Source organism: Vidua chalybeata, chromosome 3, assembly GCF_026979565.1.
Source record: "Vidua chalybeata isolate OUT-0048 chromosome 3, bVidCha1 merged haplotype, whole genome shotgun sequence".
Lineage (NCBI taxonomy): Eukaryota > Metazoa > Chordata > Aves > Passeriformes > Viduidae > Vidua > Vidua chalybeata.
This window is the reverse complement of record NC_071532.1, coordinates 32,845,040-32,864,618: the sequence shown is the minus strand read 5'-3', so window position 1 is coordinate 32,864,618 and position 19,579 is coordinate 32,845,040. Positions and strand designations below refer to the sequence as shown.

Here is a 19,579-nt window from a genome sequence, read left to right as displayed (position 1 = left end):
CCGGGTCCCGGCACCGCGGAAGGGCCGGTCGGGGCCGCGCCACTCTGGCGGGGGGCGGGGGGTGCCCGCGGAGCCGGGCGGGGCCACGCTGCACTACAAGTCCCAGGGAGCGGCGGGAGCTCCCGTCGGAGCGGGGCTGTCGGAGCTCCTTGTACGGGCACAGGTACGGGGCCGGGGCCGCAGGGAGCTGGCGGGACCGTGCTGAGGCTGGGGGAGGGTGAGGCCGGTAGGCACCGCCGAGCCCCTCCGTGAGGGCTGGGGGCGCGGGGCCGCCGCCCTGCCCGGGTGCCCTCGGCCGGGCCCGCGGGCGGCGGATGGGGGCGCGGGGCGGCACAGAGCGGGCTCGGGCGGGGAGGGGCGGCCAACGGTGCTGGAGCGTGTCCAGAGTTGGGCAGAGGAGCTGCTGAAGGGTCCAGAGAGTCAGTCCTGTGAGGAGCGGCTGAGAGAGCTGGGGATCTTCAGCCTGGAGAAAAGGAAGCTCAGGGGAGACCCTGTCACTCTCTGCAACTGCCTGAAAGGAGATTGTTGCCAGGTGCGGGCCGGCTTCTTTTCCCAGGTAACAACTGACAGGCAGGTCAAGAGGAAATAGCTGCAAGCTGCACCAGGGAAGGCTTAGATTGGATATTAGGAAAAAATTCTTCACGAAAAGGGTAGTCTGGCATTGGAACAGGCTGCCTAGGGAAATGGTCGAATCACCATCCCTGGAAGTGTTAAAAAAAATCTGTAAATGTGGCACTTTCAGGACATGGGTTAGTGGTGGGCCTGGCAGTGTTGGGTTAATGGCTGGGCTCTGTGATCTTAGTGGTCTTCTCCATCCTTAAAGCATTCTGTGACCCCACAAATCCCTGTCCTCCCTGACAGGTCTGTGTCAGGGAGGCTGCCCTTCTGCCCTGCAATGACCTCTGCTGCGCCTTCTCTCTCCATCCTGTGGGCTCGTGTGGTTCCTTCCACACCATTTATTCTCTCACCCAGTCGTGGCTGCTGTGGGGCTGCATGCCTGGTCTTCCCCAGTCCTATATGCCAGGCAGAGGGAAGGCTGGCATCTGTGAGCCTGCCCTGTGTGTGGCCAAGCCCAGCAGACCACTCTGTGTGGGGTTCAGTGTCAGTGCAACAGTGGGGCAGAGAAACAAACTGATGTAGCCCTGTGTAAAGCAAGAAATTCCCCACTGCCTGTCAGCTCAGCTTTCCTGAGCTTCCCAGCCCAACACAAGGGCTGCCCTTGGCATGGCAAAAACAGCTTAACAGGCTGTGACAAATTCCTGATGGGGAAGTGGGGGTCAAACAGTATGTCCAAAGCTTAGGTACACTCCATAGAGAAGGTGGGGTTTAGGAAGCAAGGTGAAGAATAGAAGCCAGCTCAGCAGGTGCAGAATCTCAGCTAGGCTTTAGGCAAAAGTAAGTCAGCAGTGGGCAAAATATTTGGTGAAAAATAAGATGGTGAGGCTGGCTGTAGGGGGGCCACTGGGATAAATTTGTGCCTGAGCAGCGTGGTCTGTGATTCCCGTGGCTAACATGAGCTTCCAGAGCAGGCTCAGTTCACGAGCTCGAGGGCTGTTCTAGCAGCATCTAATTTACTGGGGCTGGAATTGCATTGTGAGTGTCCGAGCTGTTGAATGTGCAAGCTTGCAGTTTCACACTGCCTTAGCACAAATGCTCCAAGCATTAGATAAATGTCAAGCACGAGTGAAGAAAGCAGGTTGTTCTCATGTTATCTCTAACAGTATGTTGGATGTGCTTGAAATAGAATGGTCTATATGGACTGCTGTGAACTGGCTGGGCTATTTTAAGGGTTACTAAACCTTGTGGCTGGTGTCTTTTGGGAGACGGGACTGAGGCAGCCACACGGTACGATTTGCTCTCTGGAGCAGCTTTGCAGAGTAGGCTGCTTTTCTTGGGGTGCTGCTGTAATTCTGGGGGTTACAGAACAAGTCCTTGAAAATCCAGGCCACTTGCTGCTGGGTTTCTCCCTCTTGCTTTGGGAACTGGATGCAGGAAGGCTAATCTAAGCAGCTTTTAGAAATGGCTCTAGGTTTCCTTCTGTGTGCAGAGAGAAGTGAGAGAGCCCAGTGAGCTCCCTTTGAGCAAAGAAGTGGATCCAAGAATATATGGGTTTGTTTTAAGATCATCACCTGGCTACTGTACTTGGAGATGCTCAGTATCTTTCTATCTTGAATGAAGTATTTTCATAACTAATTGTAGGGTTTGAAAGTACTAAGCCTAAACCAAATAAAACAAATAAGTGAAAAATCTGAGTAAAACCTGGTTTGGATTTTGTTGTTGTTTTGGGGATTTTTTTTTCTATTTGTGCCACAATGCTCAAGTCACCACAACAGTTTTGGAAGATATGCTAGTGAGAGATTGTGTGATACTTTTGTTGATCTCAGATATCCATATGCTGTGTTGTTAGGCTCTTGTTAGGTGTAAGCTGGAGCAGTTGGGATGAAGGTTGTTGCAGGCATTAAGTGCATCTTCAGGCAACAGCACAACCAGAGATATGGGAGTGCTGTCTACAGGTGCTGTATTGGAAGAATGTAGAGCTGAATTAAATCTGATTGTTCCCTGGCTTAGCAGTGAAATGCTTTGTGGCAGAGGAACAATGCACTGTTGTTCTCACGTAATTTCCAGCACCACCAATATCAGGTACTTCACCAGTAAGTGAAGCATGTCCTGATTTTCAGAAATGCACTTATTCCTGGTTAATGACAGGACCTACCAGTGTTTCAAAATTTCTCTGCATCCCCTGTGCTTTACTGTATTTCTGGATAGATCATGGCAGACCAGGGAAATGGGGAGTTGTGAAGTTTGGAAGTAAGAGATCTGTTAGTTTTTGGAGAGTGGAAGTGAGACTCTAACATGAGGCAGTGGAAGCAAGCGGTGGCTTGAACAGAAGCTGTGATTCTGTGTGCCTCATCTTGCAATGCCCTCCCAGTTCTCTAATACAATTTGCCTCTGTCTTATCAATATTTTTGTGTTTTATAATCTACATCACTGTTGCTGGTGTCCTAAATGAGAAACCACAGAATGTATTTTGCATAATCTAATATTGTACAGTTGGGGGAAATTGTTAGTAAATTGTTTCTTATCAGTTTTGTTTCCCTCTCTCCTTGACTGTGTTCTCTGTGATCTGTAAAGAAATCTAAGCTGTAGCTTAATGTCAAGTGCAATTCTCCTACTAAGAAATCCTCATAGAATGAGACTGAAAAGTGGTTTATTTATGTTCTCATTTATATAATAAAAATTACCATTGGAAATCAAACTTGAAATGGAAAAATCAATGGTTGAAATCAAACTTGAATTCAACAGTTTCTATAGTTGTAGGACAAAAAATATTGTTTTTTCCCAAAATGTGTGTCTAACTCCTATTTGCAGATAGTGCACAGAGGGGGCTCGGAGGAGGAAAATGCTTTGGGACAGAAGATTGGTCTAAGGAAACAATTGCAAATAAGGCAGGCGAGGAGAATCTGGAGCTGGGCATAGAAAGCATGGGGCGGAGTAGTGGAGGCAACCTCAGGAGACAAGGCTGTGCAGGGAGGAGGAGAGGCTGGGCCTGTGTGCGGCTGAAAAGGGGCAAACAAATGCCTGGTGCAGGAAGATGTGGTAGTTCCAGGGTAGGGTTGTGGCCAGTGGCAGAAGAGGAAGATGGGAGTTTGCATGGGAGCTTTTATTACAGCGTAGAGAAGAGCACTTGGGTTTGGAAAATCCCTGACAGCTTGTTAAACTCTGTGTTTTCCCGTGACCCTGTAAAGATTACTTCACACTTCTGGTCATTCTCTCTTTGTGAAGTGTTCAGATGAGTGTTTGCTTTTCTTGGCTCTGAGGAGGGGCAGCAGGAGGCTGTGCTGGCAAAGCTCTGTATTTGCTCTAAAGGGGTATCCCCGGACAGAGCCAAGGTGAAGCACAGCCAACTTCCATCCCATTGCCCTTGCCACCACTCCAAACCTGCCAGTCGCCTGGAAAGTGCTCATTTGGGGAAAAACTTTCCCAATAATTGTAGGAAACAGCATTTCAACATTGTTGCTTCAACCTCAGTATCTTTCTTGCAGTGCCAGGGATTGGGCCTGGAGCTGCTGTGGACCAGATTTAACCTCTTGGGATAAGGTGCCTTCTGATGGGAATAGCAGAATTGCTGGGGCAGGGTAGCCAGCTCCTGTGGCAGTGACAGGACCAGCATCCTTGCACCTGGCTCAAGGGAAGTTCCAAGGGTGAGGAAGAGTTTTCCCAGCCTTTCTGAAAGAAAAGGCAGGGGCCTTGGTACAATGCCTGCCTGCTGTGCCAAGCAGCTGTGCTCCTCTACCTCAGTAGGAACCAAGAAGAGAACTAGGAAGTAAGATTCATCTTCTTGGTCCTCCTGGACTGGGCTCAGTCTGAAGGGTGTTGAAAATATTGATACTGGTGATAAAAACCAGTTAAGGTCCTTGAGGAGTCTTTAACACAATCACTTAAACAAGAAGAGATTATGAGGAAAACATGGGTTCGATTTTTCAGGAATAACTTGTGACTGAGGCAGGAAACAGATTTAGATATGTGAAGTCTTCAAAATAGCTTGGAACGTGACTTTGGTGGGTTCCATGGAAACTCATCTGTTCTGTAGCTTTGCAGAGGACTTATTCAAGAGTGCTGTCTGGCTTAAAAAAAAATAGTTGCTTAAGGGTAAAAACCTGCTAGATCTGAAATTGAAGCATAGTGTGTAGAAGATGGGGGCTGTTCCTGGGCCCTTCTGGAGAACCCCTGCTGGAGCAAAGCTTGCTGCAAATTTCTGGGTTACTGACTGCAGTTTAGGTTAGGGTAGTTGCTGCAGGAACAGGCAGGTTTGCAGGAGAGACTCCTGTTACAATAAGGCTGCAGGATGGTCTCTGTTTGGGCTTTGCACATGTCCTGTTGCTGTAACATTTATGTACAGAGCATGAAGACAACTCAAAAAATAACTTTAAAAAGAAGCTACTCAAATTTTTATGACATTTGGAAGTTCTTGAATGAGGTGACTGTTTACTGAATGGTTTTGAACTGTCTATGGAGTCAGTGGATGAAGCTGGAAGCCTAAGCTCTGCTTCATGCCAGGAGCTCCCTGTTGGTGCCATCTCTTATTCTTACCACAGGAGGGGGATAAAATGCGAGTGTGTGGGTGGGCTGGGCGCTGGGCTGGTCAGGCTGCTGATGGGCCTCCTTGTGAGCAGTGATTCCACTTGACTGAAGGGCTGGAGCTGGCCAACTGGAGCAGAGCAGCATGGCACTTGCCCCTCTTGCTGCCCTCTAGCTATTTCTGAAACAGGAGGGGAATCCTCCTTGCCAAAACTCACTACTTTCCAAAATGAAATGGGGCAGAGCGTAGGAATTTTATGTGTAGGAATTTAGTCCTTGTTCAAAGGCATCCCCAAATTTCTTCGTATTCTGCAAAGGCTAAAACTGATTGTGGGATGGGAACATGCTGACTGAATCTTTCAATAACCTAGAACCAAGAAATAAAATAAGAATTTTATTTGTGCTGTCTGAAACATTGACATCTCTTCTAATGGCTGTTTTTCAGCTAGGAGAAAACTGTTAAAAATCAAACTGACCTGCTGTTTTAGAAGCACCCAGGCAGACTCTGCTCTAGATTCTTAGATCCAAAGGAGAATCTCTGCAAGAATCATCTGTGGTGATTTCTCTAAGATATGATCTAAGCCATCTGTTTGAGGAATGAAGAAAATCGGTTCCCTAACAAGATGTGATGTTACGGAATTTTCATAGTTATGCCTTGGTTTGGTGTGGGAGGAAAAGACCTTTTCTGAGCATTAGCAAAGAACTTTCTACCTAGATTAAAGGGTTTCTGCTCTCCTGTGTCTAATTAGATTGAACCCTAGTGTTCAAGTCAATGGGTCTAAATGCTAATGTTGTCACCCACCCCCATAATGGGAAGTTGGTTTCTTTATGTAGGGGTGGTCCTTTTGAGGTTTTTTTGTTGGGTGTTTCGTTTTAATCTTTTCCTCTGCTGTTTCTCAGAACTGGTCCAAAGAGCACACTCTTCCCTCTGGGTTTGTTCTTTTCACCTTCACTGTTGGCTCTCACTGTGTGTTTTCATTCATGCAGACAAATGGCTGTGACATGTATGTGAGATGTGTGTGGCCAAGCCGAAGGTGTTTGGCTGGAGCTGCCTGTGCAGCCACCCTGAGGGGCTTTGTGTGCAAGGGCATCTCTGCTTGCTCCTCTGAGCCTTGCTCTGTGTCCTCTTCCCAAGAGGAATGTTTCCAGTTGGGAAGCGGGTGAATGAGGGTACATTAAGGTAACCTTTGTAGCAGGTAGGAAGACATGCAGGATGGATTTTGTTATCTTGGCATTGTGTCTGTATTGCAGAGCCAGGTGACGTTGCGGTGGCCCCGGAAGCATGTGGCTGTGGCACTGGGGGCCCTGAAGACCGCCTGGCTTGCAGGGAGGAATGCTACGGTGGGCAGTGCACTTGGAAGGTGGGCCACGGAGGGTGAACCACGCGGCCGTGGCTGTCGGGCACAAGGTCTATTCCTTTGGTGGGTACTGCTCTGGAGAGGACTATGAGACCCTGCGGCAGATTGACGTCCACGTTTTCAACGCAGGTAAAGGTGTCCTTGTGGGCACAAAGGACTTCCTTACTGGGCTCAGTTATTGCTTTTCTTGTCTGCTGCTGCCTGGCATGTTATACCCTGCAACATGCTGTCTGACTTAATTTCCAGGAAAAGTTATCAGAGTAGGTAGGAGCCTCTTTCTTGGTGCAGCCTTGCATTTTTAGCTTCAGGAGCAGGACACAGAGGGGCTGTAGTTCATCTGACTCCTAGGACAAGGACTCACTGAAGCAGTCACATAGCCAATGGCTTGGTTTGTCCTTGTTCTCTGTGAACACAAACTCAGCCAGGTGCTCTTTAGGTGATATCAAGCTGGCTCAGGTCCCCCCTCCAGTTTGCAGCATGTCCAGGTTCAGCTGCCCATAGTGTGGAAGGAGCAGGGTGTGAGCCAGTGCACTCAGTTAAGATTCCAGGTGTAGACATCTGAGCTCTTTCCCTGGGGGGCAGCTGACAACTGGTGCCAGCATGATGGAGTAAGTAGGGGCATGTGGCTAGGAGGGAGGCTGTCCCATTTTGGTAGCAGCTACCATGCAGATTCACAACATAGCTTAGAAAAGCATCTGCAACTGGAGCCATTTGTGTAGGATAACCAGTACCTGTCATGAGGCTGAGTTGGAGCCATGGCTGTGCTGGCACAGGCTGTATTTCTTGATTGAGTGCTCCTTGAACTGAAGAGGTTACTGAGCTGGTCCATTAAGTATTTCCGTGTAATTAGGCAGGTGATTAAAAACTACACAGTTGCTTGGGTGGCTCCAGTTAAACAAAGCCAAGAACAGAGAACCAATGACCAGTTTTGGAGGCTGGACAGCATGCTGAATGCTCTGCAAATACCCATGTGTAGACAAACCTAGCTTGTAAGATGCAGTGAATTCACTCCTTTAAGACTGATGTGCAGCAGGGATAAAAGCATTGGTTACAGAGGGCTGCCAAGGTGACCTGCTCAAAGTGTAGAGGGGGTGTAGCTCAGGAGCCTGTGAACAGTGACATTTACCTCTGTCCAGAGGGACTGGCCTTTCACAGTCAACACAGCTGAATGTTGTAGAACGTGCCAAGTAGAGCACTCTTCTGGGGAAGCATAATGACTGTGCCCAAAGGAATGCTCTTGTGTTGTCTTTCCCTCTTACCACTCCCAAATATTAAAGTGTCAGAATGCTGCAGCCACCACATGGGAAGTGACAGTAGCTTCCCAAGCCCTTGCTCAGCTAGCATTGTCAGGTGGCAGTGCTAAAGCCAAGAATACCAGATTGTGAATGATCTCTTGTCAGTCTTCCAAAGATGAAGACTATGTTTTAGGTAGGAACATCCAGTCTAGCTTGACTTAAGCATTGGATGTGCTTCCTCAGTGCCCTTTCTGCCTGTGGGGTAGATGCCCACCTTTTGAGATGCCTGACTTTTCCCTTTCCCTATGTTAGTATTTCAGAGGAACTGCAGACTGTTTCCTGCTATATTTTGTATCAACTCCATGTAGAAAACAAACCTGGAGGCTGTATATGGTAGAAGGAGGGTGACTGGTCCTGTTATGTAATGGCTGTGTAACACTTACTGTGACTCTTGCACTGTCATTAAACCCTGTAATACCTGTTGACTGTTCTGGCTGCTGCTGGATATGACACACAGGAAGGGGAACCTGTAATCCCAAGGAACTCCTATTAGTAATGCAAGGTTAGGCCACCCCTATAGCTTGAAAACCAAAACAAAAGCAAACAAACCCTGTTCCTACAAAACTGCTGGGTTGCTTTAATTAAACTGTGCTTCTGCAAGCCCAAGCGATGCCTTCAGGCATTCCCTTTTGTATTCCTGTGCTGCCCATTCTTCCAGCTTTGAGTATCTTCAGCAATCTCACCAGCTTGAAGTAGTGTCTGCATTCATGGTCACCTCTGTACTTTCTCATTTTTCTTTCCCTATTTGTTTGTGTGTGTGCTGTATCCTTCACTCACAGTCTAGGATGAGCCAGAGTGGAAACCTTTTCAATGAATTGTTGTAGAATAGAGCCTGTTTTTGTCCTCTGGGTCTTCAGAGCTGTATTTCTTAACTAGCTGCTACTCAGGGTCAGACACAGCTTTCTCTTGTTTACTCGACTGCTTCTGCACCTTGTCACGGGGTAAAAAGCACCTCACAGGATGAGTTATGAACTGTGAGCAATTTAGCAGGCCTAGCATTTGACATGGGCTCAAACTTGTGTTTCCAGTGTCTCTGCGCTGGATCAAGTTGCCTCCAGTGTGGACAAACAGCCGAGACCACGTGAGAGAGGTGCCCTACATGAGGTATGGACACTCAGCAGTGCTCATCGACGACACCGTCTACATTTGGGGTGGTCGCAACGACACGGAGGGAGCCTGCAATGTGCTCTATGCTTTCGATGTCAGTAAGTTCCAGCTTCTCACTGTTCCTTGTCACAGCTGTTCTTGATCAGACCTCTCTGCCCCCCACTCTGCTCCCCAGCTTGTTTTCTTGTCCCTTGGTGACAGTCTGGAGGAAATGGTGTCACTGTCTGTTTCAGCAGTTTTAGAAGTGGAGTATGGTGGCCGTTGTGTCTGCATGCTTAAATCTCTGTTAAAAGCCTTTGGGCAGAGGTTGCTGATCCTTTCTAACAATGAAAATGGCTTTAATTTTTCTATCAGCTTTGTGTGCTCTCTCTGATAGTAACTATAATTGAAGCGTTCTCTCTGTGTGATGTAGTATTCCTTAATTGTGGCTGAAGGTTGAAGCAAGAAGGGGCTGGGCTCTTGAGGATTGTGGTTCCTCTCCAGTGTGGTCCTTCTTTCTGAAGGCGTGAAGGAGAGTGAGGAATAAAGCACAGGAGTAGTCCAGGACAGGATGGCAAAATCAGGGAAGACATAAGTCAAGTTAGATAAACCTGAAAAATAAACTCCTTTGGAGCCTTTTGGTCGGCTTCTCCACAGCACTGCTGGAGCACCTCTGGAGAAAAGGTGCCATAAGGAGCTGCATGGACACAGGTGTCAGGAAAGAAAAGGAGTATATCTGGATGCAAGTCCATCTAAATACTGGCCAGTAGCTGTCTTGCTGAACTTGCAAGGAAACTGCTTGCTCTGGTGCTTGGTCAAGGGATCTCTTCTTTACCAGAAAATGTCTTTCAGCTTGTGGCACAGGGTTTTCCCCTTCCTTCCACTGACACGTGCAGCTGAGAAGCCACCAGTAAACCTCTGACTACACAGAGGCTTTGTAGTGGGACCTGCCTAGTCTCCCTGACAGCTCCAGTGCTTTAGCATTAAGTGAAAATTAACAGAAGGTCCTTCTCCAAACCGTCTGCAGCTGTCTATACACACAGGCCTGCCATTCCTGGAAAGTAAGGCTGGCAGTCACAGCCCCATGTCTGTATTGTAAGTTCCACTGTGGGAGTCATATCAGGCTAAATAAAGTCCTGTCTGAGTGCAGTTTTGTTCCTGCAGTGTTGAGCAGATCACAAATTGAGGTCTTTTCCATCTCTAATTTAACATGCTGCACTTGGGTGAGCTGTTGCTGATACAGTGTGACTGAGTTTGGAAGAAGCCCCAGGGAGAAAAAGAACTCAATAGCCCTGAGCTGTCTCACTAGAGGCTCCCTAGGGATTCTGCTGACCTTGCAAGACCCTTTGTGTGGTGCCAGATGGAGCATAGGTGGACAGTTGTGTCCGCAGGCCAAGTTCAGGGAAGTCATCCTCATGCTTTGGCTCCAGTGTTAGGACTCTCTGAAATAAGCACTGTTTTTGGCAGCCAAGAGCCATTAGGGAGGGTGGGGGGAATGTCTCCTGCAGCCTCGAGGCTTATCTGTGCCTCTCGGAGCTCTTGGGGCAGGTGCCTGTTTGCGCTTGGCAGTGAGTTGCTGGCTTGGCTCTGTGTTGCCCTGGCATGGAGAGTAGCTCTGGCAGGATTTTAAGTCATCTTCTAAATCAGGCCAGCCCCTGGAGTGTGCAGGCTAAGGGGCTGAATCTGTCTGGTGCAGGCTCACAGTGAGCACTGTGAAGGGTGGAAAGTGAGGAAGAGGGGATGCGAATGTAACAAGTGGAGCAGATAAGACAGGGAGAGCTGCACTGCAGAGGTGGAGATATGCACAACAGCTAACATGGAGAACTTGTGGTTAAGTGATTTCTATCTGGGTTTGAGAGCTGTTTTTCCTCAGTCATGCTCAGTTACTGAGCATCTCCACGCCATGAGGTCAGTGAGCCACTTAGCATTATTGCTTCATTGTAATAGAAAGTGTGAATGCTGAGTTGATTAGTGACTCACAACTACACTCTGCAAGAGATTCGGTAAAAGTAACATTGTTCAAGCCGTGCTGTACTACTCACAGGTAAAATGTGAGCTCTGGCAGTTGGTGGCCATGCCCAGAGGCTGAGGCTTCTGTCACTGTGTCCTTCTGTGGGGGCTCAGGCAGGTAGCCTTACCCAAAGAAGCTTGCAGCCTCTCTGGCAGAGCAGGTGCTGTGTGAGAAAGCAAGAATGGTTTTTGCCTTAGAAATTAAGAACAGTAGTAATAAAACTATCCCACTCCAACAGTTACGGTGTTTTCTCAGCATTGCCTCTTGTTTTGTTTCAGACACACACAAGTGGTTCACGCCAAAGGTGTCTGGAATGGTCCCAGGGGCAAGAGATGGGCATTCAGCTTGTGTCCTGGCAAAGAGCATGTTTATCTTTGGAGGCTATGAACAGCTGGTGAGTAGTCTCTGTGACTATTAATTGGTGAGCCCTTGGGCAAGAGGGTGTTGATACCCAGGACGCTGATAGAGGCAGGAGGTGTATTTTGTATTCCTAGCCACTGTCATTTTGTAACTTAGCAAAGTTATGGCATTAGTACCCAGGTTATGCTAATTGTTTTGTGGAGAAGATAATTGGAAAAGCAAGTGCAAAAAAGTGTTGGATTTTTTTTTTTTACTTTCACAAAACATATTTACCACAAAGAGGTAAAAATATATTTTTTTTTTTCTGGCGCATTTCTCAGCTAAATGTAGATACACAAATACACAACATTTTTTAATAAGTATATACTGATCTACATTTATTTTAATTTGGCTCAGAATTGAGCCAGAAAAATCACTTTCTGCAGTGTTGCTGTGAGGTTTTGTCCTAGTCTGGTGTATGTTCCCTGTAGTCTCTTCCTGCTCTGACATCTTGCTGATCGCTTTCAGCAAACACTTGGTTGCCTTCCCATTAAGAATACCTTGAGCCAAAGTTCATCCTGCAATAGCTGTCAGTGTACCTAATGCTCTTTTTAGCAAATCCTTATGATCTTATCTTAAGAAGTGGGTAAATATAATTTCAGCCTATCACCAGATTCCAGAAAAGATGTGCAAAGTCACGTCTATTTGTTTGGAAGAAAGGTGGGGCCCTGTTACAGAAGTCTCTGGGTTATTCCTTCTTTTCTGAGGGTGATAGCCAAATCCATTATATTGATTACAGCAGCAGGAGGGGTTCAGATGTGTCCTTTTTTTAACCAAGACCAAATAAACCTCTGGCTGTCTTGCTGCTCTCTAACCTTGCCTGGAAGAGCAGGAGTCCACATTGTTTGTGTAAATGCAATCTTTTCCAGGCAGACAGCTGCAGATGGGTTTTGTGGGACCTCAGAACCTGGAGTGTATTTGCTCCTGGATGTTCAGCTTCCCAGAAGTAACCTTAGCTTCTGCATCTCGTTAGGCGGCCTTAGCAGAGCCAGTTTGACTTCCTGCCTCTTTTTTCCGCTGCTACATGGAGAGGAGGCAGGCTCCTACCATGAATGTATTGTGTGCAGGACAGCCTTTGGAGGAGGAAATGAGCACCAAATAAATGGGAAAGCTGCAGGAAGAGACGGGACACCTTTGGGAAGAAATAGGCTTTGCTTTCCTCTTGTTAAGTGATAAGTGCTGCCTGAGCAAGCACTTTGTCTCTTAGGAAGTACTGAATCCAAAGGGATGCTCCAGGTCTGCAGGGCAGCATCCTTTCTGGGGCTGGATGTGACCAGGCTTCTCAGTCCCTTTGTGACCAAGCTGCTCATGTGTCTTCCAGGCTGACTGCTTTTCAAATGATATCCATAAACTGGACACCACAAACATGACGTGGACCTTAATCTCTGCCAAGGTCAGTGTCTGTTTTTCCCTCTGGTTTGTGGAGGAAGTTTAGCATCTGCTATTCTCTGGGGTAGCTGCCCACACTTGTTTCACAGCTTCTGGCTGATGTGGCTGGGATCTACAGGATGGGAAGTTCTCCAGGAGAAGGCAGCCACCCAACTTCCTCATCAAGATGTGTTATTTCCCTGGCTAATGTGCACTCTTTCTTTTGTCTTTGTTTTTTACTCTGTCCTTCAGGGTACTCCAGCCCGCTGGAGAGACTTTCATTCAGCTACCATCATTGGAACAAAGATGTACGTGTTTGGTGGCAGAGCTGATCGTTTTGGGCCATTTCACTCTAACAATGAGATCTACTGTAACCGCATTAAAGTGTTCGATACAGAAACCAACTCCTGGCTAGACTCCCCTCCCACTCCCGTGCTCCCGGAGGGCCGGCGGAGCCATTCAGCTTGTGAGTGTGGGTCTGCTGAGGGTGGAGGATGGTGGAAGGAAGTTTCTGCCTGCCTTAGAAGGGGTGTCTGCTCTGTTGGGTGGGGCTGTGGGTTAGAAAGGGTTGCACAAAGCCCAGTTTCTGTGGAAAGCTGCTGCTCACCAAAAAGCCTTGCAATCCACTGTACATGAAGGTGGTGTAAGGAGAGATGGACAGCCAGCACCACATTGCTTTGTGTTTGGTGTTGGGTCAGGGACCTTCTGGGTGGCTCTCTGATGTCTGTGCTTACTCCCTACAGTCAGCTACAATGGGGAACTATATGTATTTGGTGGCTACAATGCACGCCTGAACAGACACTTCCATGACCTCTGGAAATTCAATCCAGGTATTTATGCTTTTAACTTGCTGCAGTGATAGTGCTCCAGGCTGTCAGGCATGTGAGTGCTCAGAGGAACATACTGTCCAAGGAAGTACTGCTTGGGGGAGAGTGACTCTTGGCTCTTCTGACAGCAACTTGCTACTGTGCCTGTTCCTCTTCGGGATGTTTCCAAATCTCAGTTAGAAAATAGAAAATGAGGTATTGCTGAAAGGCATATTTCATTGGAAAAACTTTGTCTTGTTCTTAAATGTGCAAAAGTACTGACAGAAGAGAAGATATGAGGAAGCGATAGGGTTAGGGAAGAGAGAGACTATAGCTGGAGAAACCATTCAACTTGAGCTGCAGGATCACCATCTCTGGGTACCAACTCAAACTGTGCAGCAGAAGGGGTGGTTCTTCAGCTGGTACCCTGAATATCAGTCAGCTGTGAGCTGGTTTGGTGTCCTCAGGCATGTTTCACTGTCTAGACTCATTTTGTTTGCTAATTGCTTGTGGCAAGCATCCTTGCCACAGAGAGCAGCAGAAGAACAAAGGCTGCTGTCTCCCGGTCCAGTTCTCCACGTCCCAGCAGCTGATGCACCTCTGCCAGGGTGCTCTGCGATCGCAGCCTGCCAGCAGATGGAGCTGGTTCCTGGATCTCCCTCCTCTAAATCCCGACCGCAGCAGGCTCTGGGGAAGGGAAGCTGCCTGTCTGCTCCTGCAGTTCTGCCCAGTACAGTTCCCTGTGATTTTGGACCTGCTGCCATGGCAGTCTGTGGGTCCTGGTGCTCAGGCTTTGCAAGTGAAAGGCCTTGATGGGTCACTGAGCAACCTGGTTTAGTGCAAGGTGTCCCTGCCCATGGCAGGGGGTTGGAACAAGATGGTCTTTAAGGTCCCTTCCAACGCAAACCATTCTCTGATATGACCTGCAAATCCTGTCTCAGCAGGCAGAGCTCCAGGACTGTGACTGGCATCTAAGTGGCACTTCAGTAACAACTTCATAGAAGTGCATGATTAACCATTAGTGAGGAGGTTAAGGGGGAGGGTGGATATTGGCTATTTGGTGTCTGTGGGGTAGTGGGCCTCTGCTTTTCCTGTGATCTGCTTATATTCATAACCTGCTTATACCTGGTCTTGGCCAGGCTCTTGTGACAAGCTGGTGCACTCTTTTCCTCCTGTTAGTTTCTCTTTCTTGGAGGAAGATTGAACCCAAGGGAAAAGGGCCGTGTCCTCGCCGCCGGCAATGCTGCTGCAGAGTGGGGGACAGAATCATCCTCTTTGGAGGTACCAGGTGAGTTGTGTGAGGTGGCTCCCTGAGAGGCTTTGCCTGTCCCTTCAGCACAGTGTCCCTTAACGCTCTGACCCACTCTGTATCAGATGGACTTCAGAGGTATGTGGCAAGTGTCAGCCTATTTGACAAGTGTAGGTAATCATGTACATCAGATCTGCCCTGGAAGAGACTGAAAGTATCATGTAAGCCTGTAAAGCATCTGGTGACAAGCCATCTTGTACATGTAGAGACAGAAGAGTGTAACAGGCTGCTCAGGAGGGGCTGTGCAGTGCTCAAGCTTTCTGGTAAAGAGGTTGTGGGGATAAGAGAGGAGATCCTGATGTCAGAAGGACATGTATCTCAGTCTGCTGTGCCAGAGAAGACGTCAAACTGACTTAGCTTTGCCTACGTGCTGCCCTGTTTCTCCCACCAGAGCTTCTTTCATCCACTGGCAAGTGTGAGTTCTGCTGCCAAGCTGCAGTGGGATGTGAGCTCAGCTGGGAGCTGTTTGAGGAGCCTACAGACATGACAAGACAATGTTGCCTTCTGCACCAGTGTTCCTTAGCAACATTTCCATTCACAACAGGGACCTGGTGTTATGGATTTAGCTGTCAAACAGTGGAAGTGATACTGTCAGGGTGTAGGGCATCTGGATGTGGCCAAGAGCCTTAACAGCTGCTAAAAGAAAGGAAGTGGTCTATCACCAGGACACACTCTATGCTGTCTGGAGTGACAAATTGCAGCTCTGAAGCACAGTCCTGCTTGCCAGTATCTACCTTGCAGAGACATCTTAAATGCTTTCAGCTCTCCTCATGGTTTGGAAAGCTTTGGGGCTCTCTCTGGGATCTTGACAGTGGCTTTTTGGGGATGCTTCTGAAGCCACCCTGGGGCAGAGAACCAAGCAGGACAGGTTCTGCTGGTGACCTGACCATACCAGTGTGTGATGGGGTGAAGGGCCTTCAGGTTCCAGTTCAGGGGGAGCGTGCTTAGCTGTAGGATGTCCATGTGTCTGTGAGGGAGTGCTTAGTGCAGGTGAGGTATGCAGAGGTGCTGAGTTTATCCAGTCTCCTCAAAAGGTACTAGGTGCTGCTCAGTACAGCAGAAGGCTTGGTAGGGCTTTATGGGAGTTTTGGGTGGTCCCAGATGCTGTCTTACAGCAGCAGCTGAACTTTGATGTTAAGCCTTGGCACTCCTGGGAAATGCTAGCAAACCACAACAAATTTGACACCAGCTTTTTGGAGTTTGGTTCACCCTTGCCAGGCAATGCAGCAGTGCCTTGTCTTCTCCATGAACCACTTCAGAATTCAGCTTGTTTCTTAGGTCAGGCTCAACCCGAATACAGGCACATTCATCAGCGCTAGTGTGGGCTCGGAAGAGCTTCTGGCAGCCAGGAATGCAGCCTGCTTGAGCTGGAGGAAGGGTCTTGGAGGCTGGGGAAGTGGGAGGTGGGGGTGGGCTGTGCTCGCTTCCTGTAACAGTTATCAGGTGTATTCTGGAGCTGCCTGGCGAGATAAGAAGTTTTCCAGGAAGTCGTTGTAATGGAGAACTCCCAGTGGTCTGCCTCCTGACCTGTGCTACCCTGGCTGGGGAGGGGGAGGGGTCGCACAGCATGGGCTGTCCAGCAGGGATTCTCAGAGGATGAGCCGACAGGCTCAGCTTTCTAGGGAAGGCACTGGGGGATGGGCAGGCAAAACCCCTTTGTGTCTGCCCTTCCAGGATTCACACATCCTGTAGACTGCTGAAGAGGCACTTCTGCAGGCTGCTTGCTCCTGTGGCATCCAAAAGCTTTGTTTCTTTGGTAGTCCTTGCCAGAGCTTGGTCTTTTTGCTCCAGCTGTGATCACTCACTGTGGCCAGGAGCAATCCCTCACTTGGGTCCCGTTTAAGGGACCAGGAAGCTTGGTGTTCCCATTAGCTGTGTCACAGTTGTGGCTCTGGTCTGGTTTCCTCCCAAACCCACCAGCAATTTAGTGTGCAGAGACCATCCCCACAGAAGAAGGTGGGGGAGAAGGAATGCTATAAAACAGTTTAGCTGAAGAGATGCTGATCCAGATTTGGCTTGAGACTGTTTTCCCTGACAAGGCTTAGGAATCCTGGCTCTGGTGAGAGGATAGGGGCTGTCACTGAGTGCAGGGTGAGTTGTTTTGCAGCTGGAGTTAGCAGTTTTGCTGGGCTCTGGCTGGCAATGGTGTGCCCTGCACCCTGCTGCCTGGGAGTTGCAGAGGGTTGCCTGGTCTTGAACTCCAGGCTCACCCTGCTACTTTCCTTTTGGTGATTAAAACCACAGACGTGGTGCCTGCTGGCTTTCTTTTGATAGATAAGGGATGGTCTAGGGTTTCCTGTGACGTGGATGTGAGATTAGATTGTGATGTGGTAAGCACACGAGGTGGAGTTAAAGGGGCTCTTGCCTGTATCCGGGCAGATGGGTCCTATCAGCAACAAGTCTTCTCTGCCAGCAGTGAGCTGTGCTCTGCAGCTTGGCCCGAGGTTGTGGGGAACTGGGGGAGCAGGTACTGCCTCATGTCCCATGAGGTGTGAAGCTTAGTGGCTCATGGGTGGGGAAACAAGTGACACTGGGGTGAGAAGTCACTGCGTGAGGTCAGTCCCAGCTAAGAAGAGAGGGCACACTTAAGTTGGTTTGTCACAGACCAAAGCAGGACTTAAAACACTCTTCCTTTCTTTCAAATTCTCCAAACAACCCGAAGCCATGGGAGTGTTTTCCCCTGTTTCAGCACAGACTGATCTGTCTGTGCAAGGAGATGTAGTGTCCAGTCTCTCAGGTGCTTTGGTTGTTCCATCAAGACCACTGTGGCAGGAAACCATAGGTGAGGCTGTCTGTTCCCTAGAAATGCCTAGTGTTGTAGCTCCTCATTAGCATTCCAGGACCAACATCAAATGGGAGTATCAGCAAACTTGAATTGGTTTAAAATGACTGCTGCACTGCTCAATGCTCAGCTACAGTCTTCTGAAATGCCATCCCCATTTTGGCACAACCACTTCAGCTGTGGCTGGAGTACAAAGTGATTCCTGAATCAGACTGAGAAATGTCTGTGCTTGCCCTGCCATGCAGATGTTTTCTAGCTGCTTTCTCTACACTCCTCTTACAGCATCTCAGTGGCAAAGCTGAAATAAATGCAGTAGATCTTAACTACGAGAACAGGAGTGATGGACAGGTGAGGTGAGGAGGAGGTTCATGGCTGGAATCATCATGGTCATCCATGAAAAAGAGGCACATCTCCCATGCCCTGCAGAAGAAATAGTGTGGGTTTCTGCTCCCTGGCTCCTGTGCAGCTCTGCCTACTCTGCAAGGAGCTGAGAAAGTGATGACTTTGGGTGCTGCTTGGGGCATCAGAGGGGCAGTAGGGATCACCGGGCCCCTGCATGGGACAGGCAGGCCAGGAACATTCCTGGGTTTGCTCAGCCCTTGGCGAGCGGTATATAAGAATTTTGGCCCTGACTGACACACTGTGCTTGGTTTCTGCAGCCCATCTCCAGAGGAGGGAATGGGTGATGAATTCGACCTGATGGATCACTCAGATCTCTACATCCTCGACTTCAGTACGTGAGCACTTCCTGCCCAGCCTGTACCTCTTACCACAAAGTGCCCTGTGAGCAGGCCCTGCTGTGAAGCACCTAACTGTGCCCTCTGTGGCTCCAGGTGCCATGTCCTGGAGCCAGACAGCTGTATCTGACCAGTGTGCTTGGCTTAAGGCAGAGCAGCCAGAGGTGCAGCCATGCTTTGTGCACTCCTGCATGCAAGACCTCTTGTGGGAGTACAGAAGCCACCCCAGCCTGTCCCTGGTGTGCGCTCTGCCTTGTCCTTCAGACAAGGCTCTGCCCTCTTTCCTGTGGCACTGATTGCATGATGCCCCATGGTGTCCAGTCAAGGCCTACTTTAGCTGTAGCTAAACTGCTTTCTTTTCACAGGCCCCAGTCTGAAGACACTGTGTAAGCTAGCAGTGATTCAGTACAGCCTGGACCAGTCCTGTCTTCCCCATGACATCAGGTATGGTGTGCCTTGCTGGGAGGTCACTCTAAGTGCCCCTTGACCTTGACGTGTTCCAGCCCTGGCTGAGGGCTGCCCTTGGCACTGTGCACCTTTGAGGTGGGTTGGGCTGGAGACTGTAGCTGAAGTCTGCTTCAAAGCTGCTCTAGCCCTGGGCACTGTGTTTTTGCTTTCTCTCAGTGTATCCTCTTGGTGTGTTACAGATGGGAGCTCTCAGCCATGACAACAAACAGCACCATCAGCCGCCCCATTGTCTCCAACCAGGGCTGAAGACAACTCGTCCTTCTACCACCCTGCCCTCACCCCTCCACATACTGACCTCTTGCTCCACTGCCTGCATGAATTTTTAGCCCTTTCAAGCAAGGAATGTGTGAGCTCGGTTTGTCTTGCCCTAGCTAGGCCTCCCTCTGCCCTTGTCATGCTTTGGGCAGCACAAGTGGACAAGCAGAGCTGGCCACTGAGGGAAAAACTGCCTGGCCCCAGCAGCACAGCTGTGACCCCTCTCCTTGCTGGTGGCTGTAGAGCTTCTTTTCCCTTTGCCTGTGGAACTGCAGCTGTGCTGTCCAGTGTCCAGTCACTTTCCAAGGGCCTGAATCAACTCTTACCACCAGCCATGGCCCTGGGGTTGCCTGCATTGCCTCAAGAGAGCAGGAACGTCTACACCTGCTCCTGCCAGCACTGACAGCTTCCTGGCACTAAATGGCAGGCCCCAGCTCCAAGCTGAGCCCAGTGTGGGGACCTGGGCCCAGCTGGACACTGTCCAGCTCCCATTGTAAAACAGCAGATGGGGGAAGTTTTATAAATGGTGAGGCAGACATGGTTTCTGTGTGTTCTAGCGGATGAACTGGGGGAGAAAAAGCATGAGAGGAGAGAGACTGAACCAGGTGCTTTTCCCTGAAGCTGCA

General features: G+C 49.1%; 1 protein-coding gene across 3 annotated transcripts; it reads left to right on the top strand.

Moving 5' to 3' along the window:
* The first annotated feature begins 20 nt into the window (after positions 1 to 20).
* On the top strand, positions 21 to 19,489 carry KLHDC3 (kelch domain containing 3). Of its 3 annotated transcripts, none has more exons than XM_053937622.1 (11): positions 21 to 163; positions 6,331 to 6,566; positions 8,761 to 8,937; positions 11,108 to 11,223; positions 12,550 to 12,621; positions 12,849 to 13,062; positions 13,340 to 13,426; positions 14,582 to 14,690; positions 18,153 to 18,226; positions 18,596 to 18,674; positions 18,878 to 19,489. In XM_053937622.1, the coding sequence occupies exons 2-11, from the start codon at positions 6,413 to 6,415 to the stop codon at positions 18,942 to 18,944; spliced, it is 1,149 nt and encodes a 382-aa protein (XP_053793597.1). In that variant the 5' UTR covers positions 21 to 163; positions 6,331 to 6,412; the 3' UTR covers positions 18,945 to 19,489. The 3 variants fall into 3 exon arrangements, with proteins under 3 accessions (XP_053793597.1, XP_053793598.1, XP_053793596.1); XM_053937623.1 differs by lacking the exon at positions 21 to 163 and adding an exon at positions 365 to 532; XM_053937621.1 differs by lacking the exon at positions 21 to 163 and adding an exon at positions 365 to 556.
* The last annotated feature ends 90 nt before the right edge of the window (positions 19,490 to 19,579 follow it).

Excerpts from the sequence above, each read along its gene's own strand:
- KLHDC3 (XM_053937622.1), top strand. The coding sequence starts at position 6,413 with ATGCTACGGTGGGCAGTGCACTTGGAAGGTGGGCCACGGAGGGTGAAC. Across the intron at positions 6,567-8,760 it reads CGTCCACGTTTTCAACGCAG|TGTCTCTGCGCTGGATCAAG; the intron begins GTAAAGGTGTCC and ends TTGTGTTTCCAG. Across the intron at positions 18,675-18,877 it reads TGTCTTCCCCATGACATCAG|ATGGGAGCTCTCAGCCATGA; the intron begins GTATGGTGTGCC and ends GGTGTGTTACAG.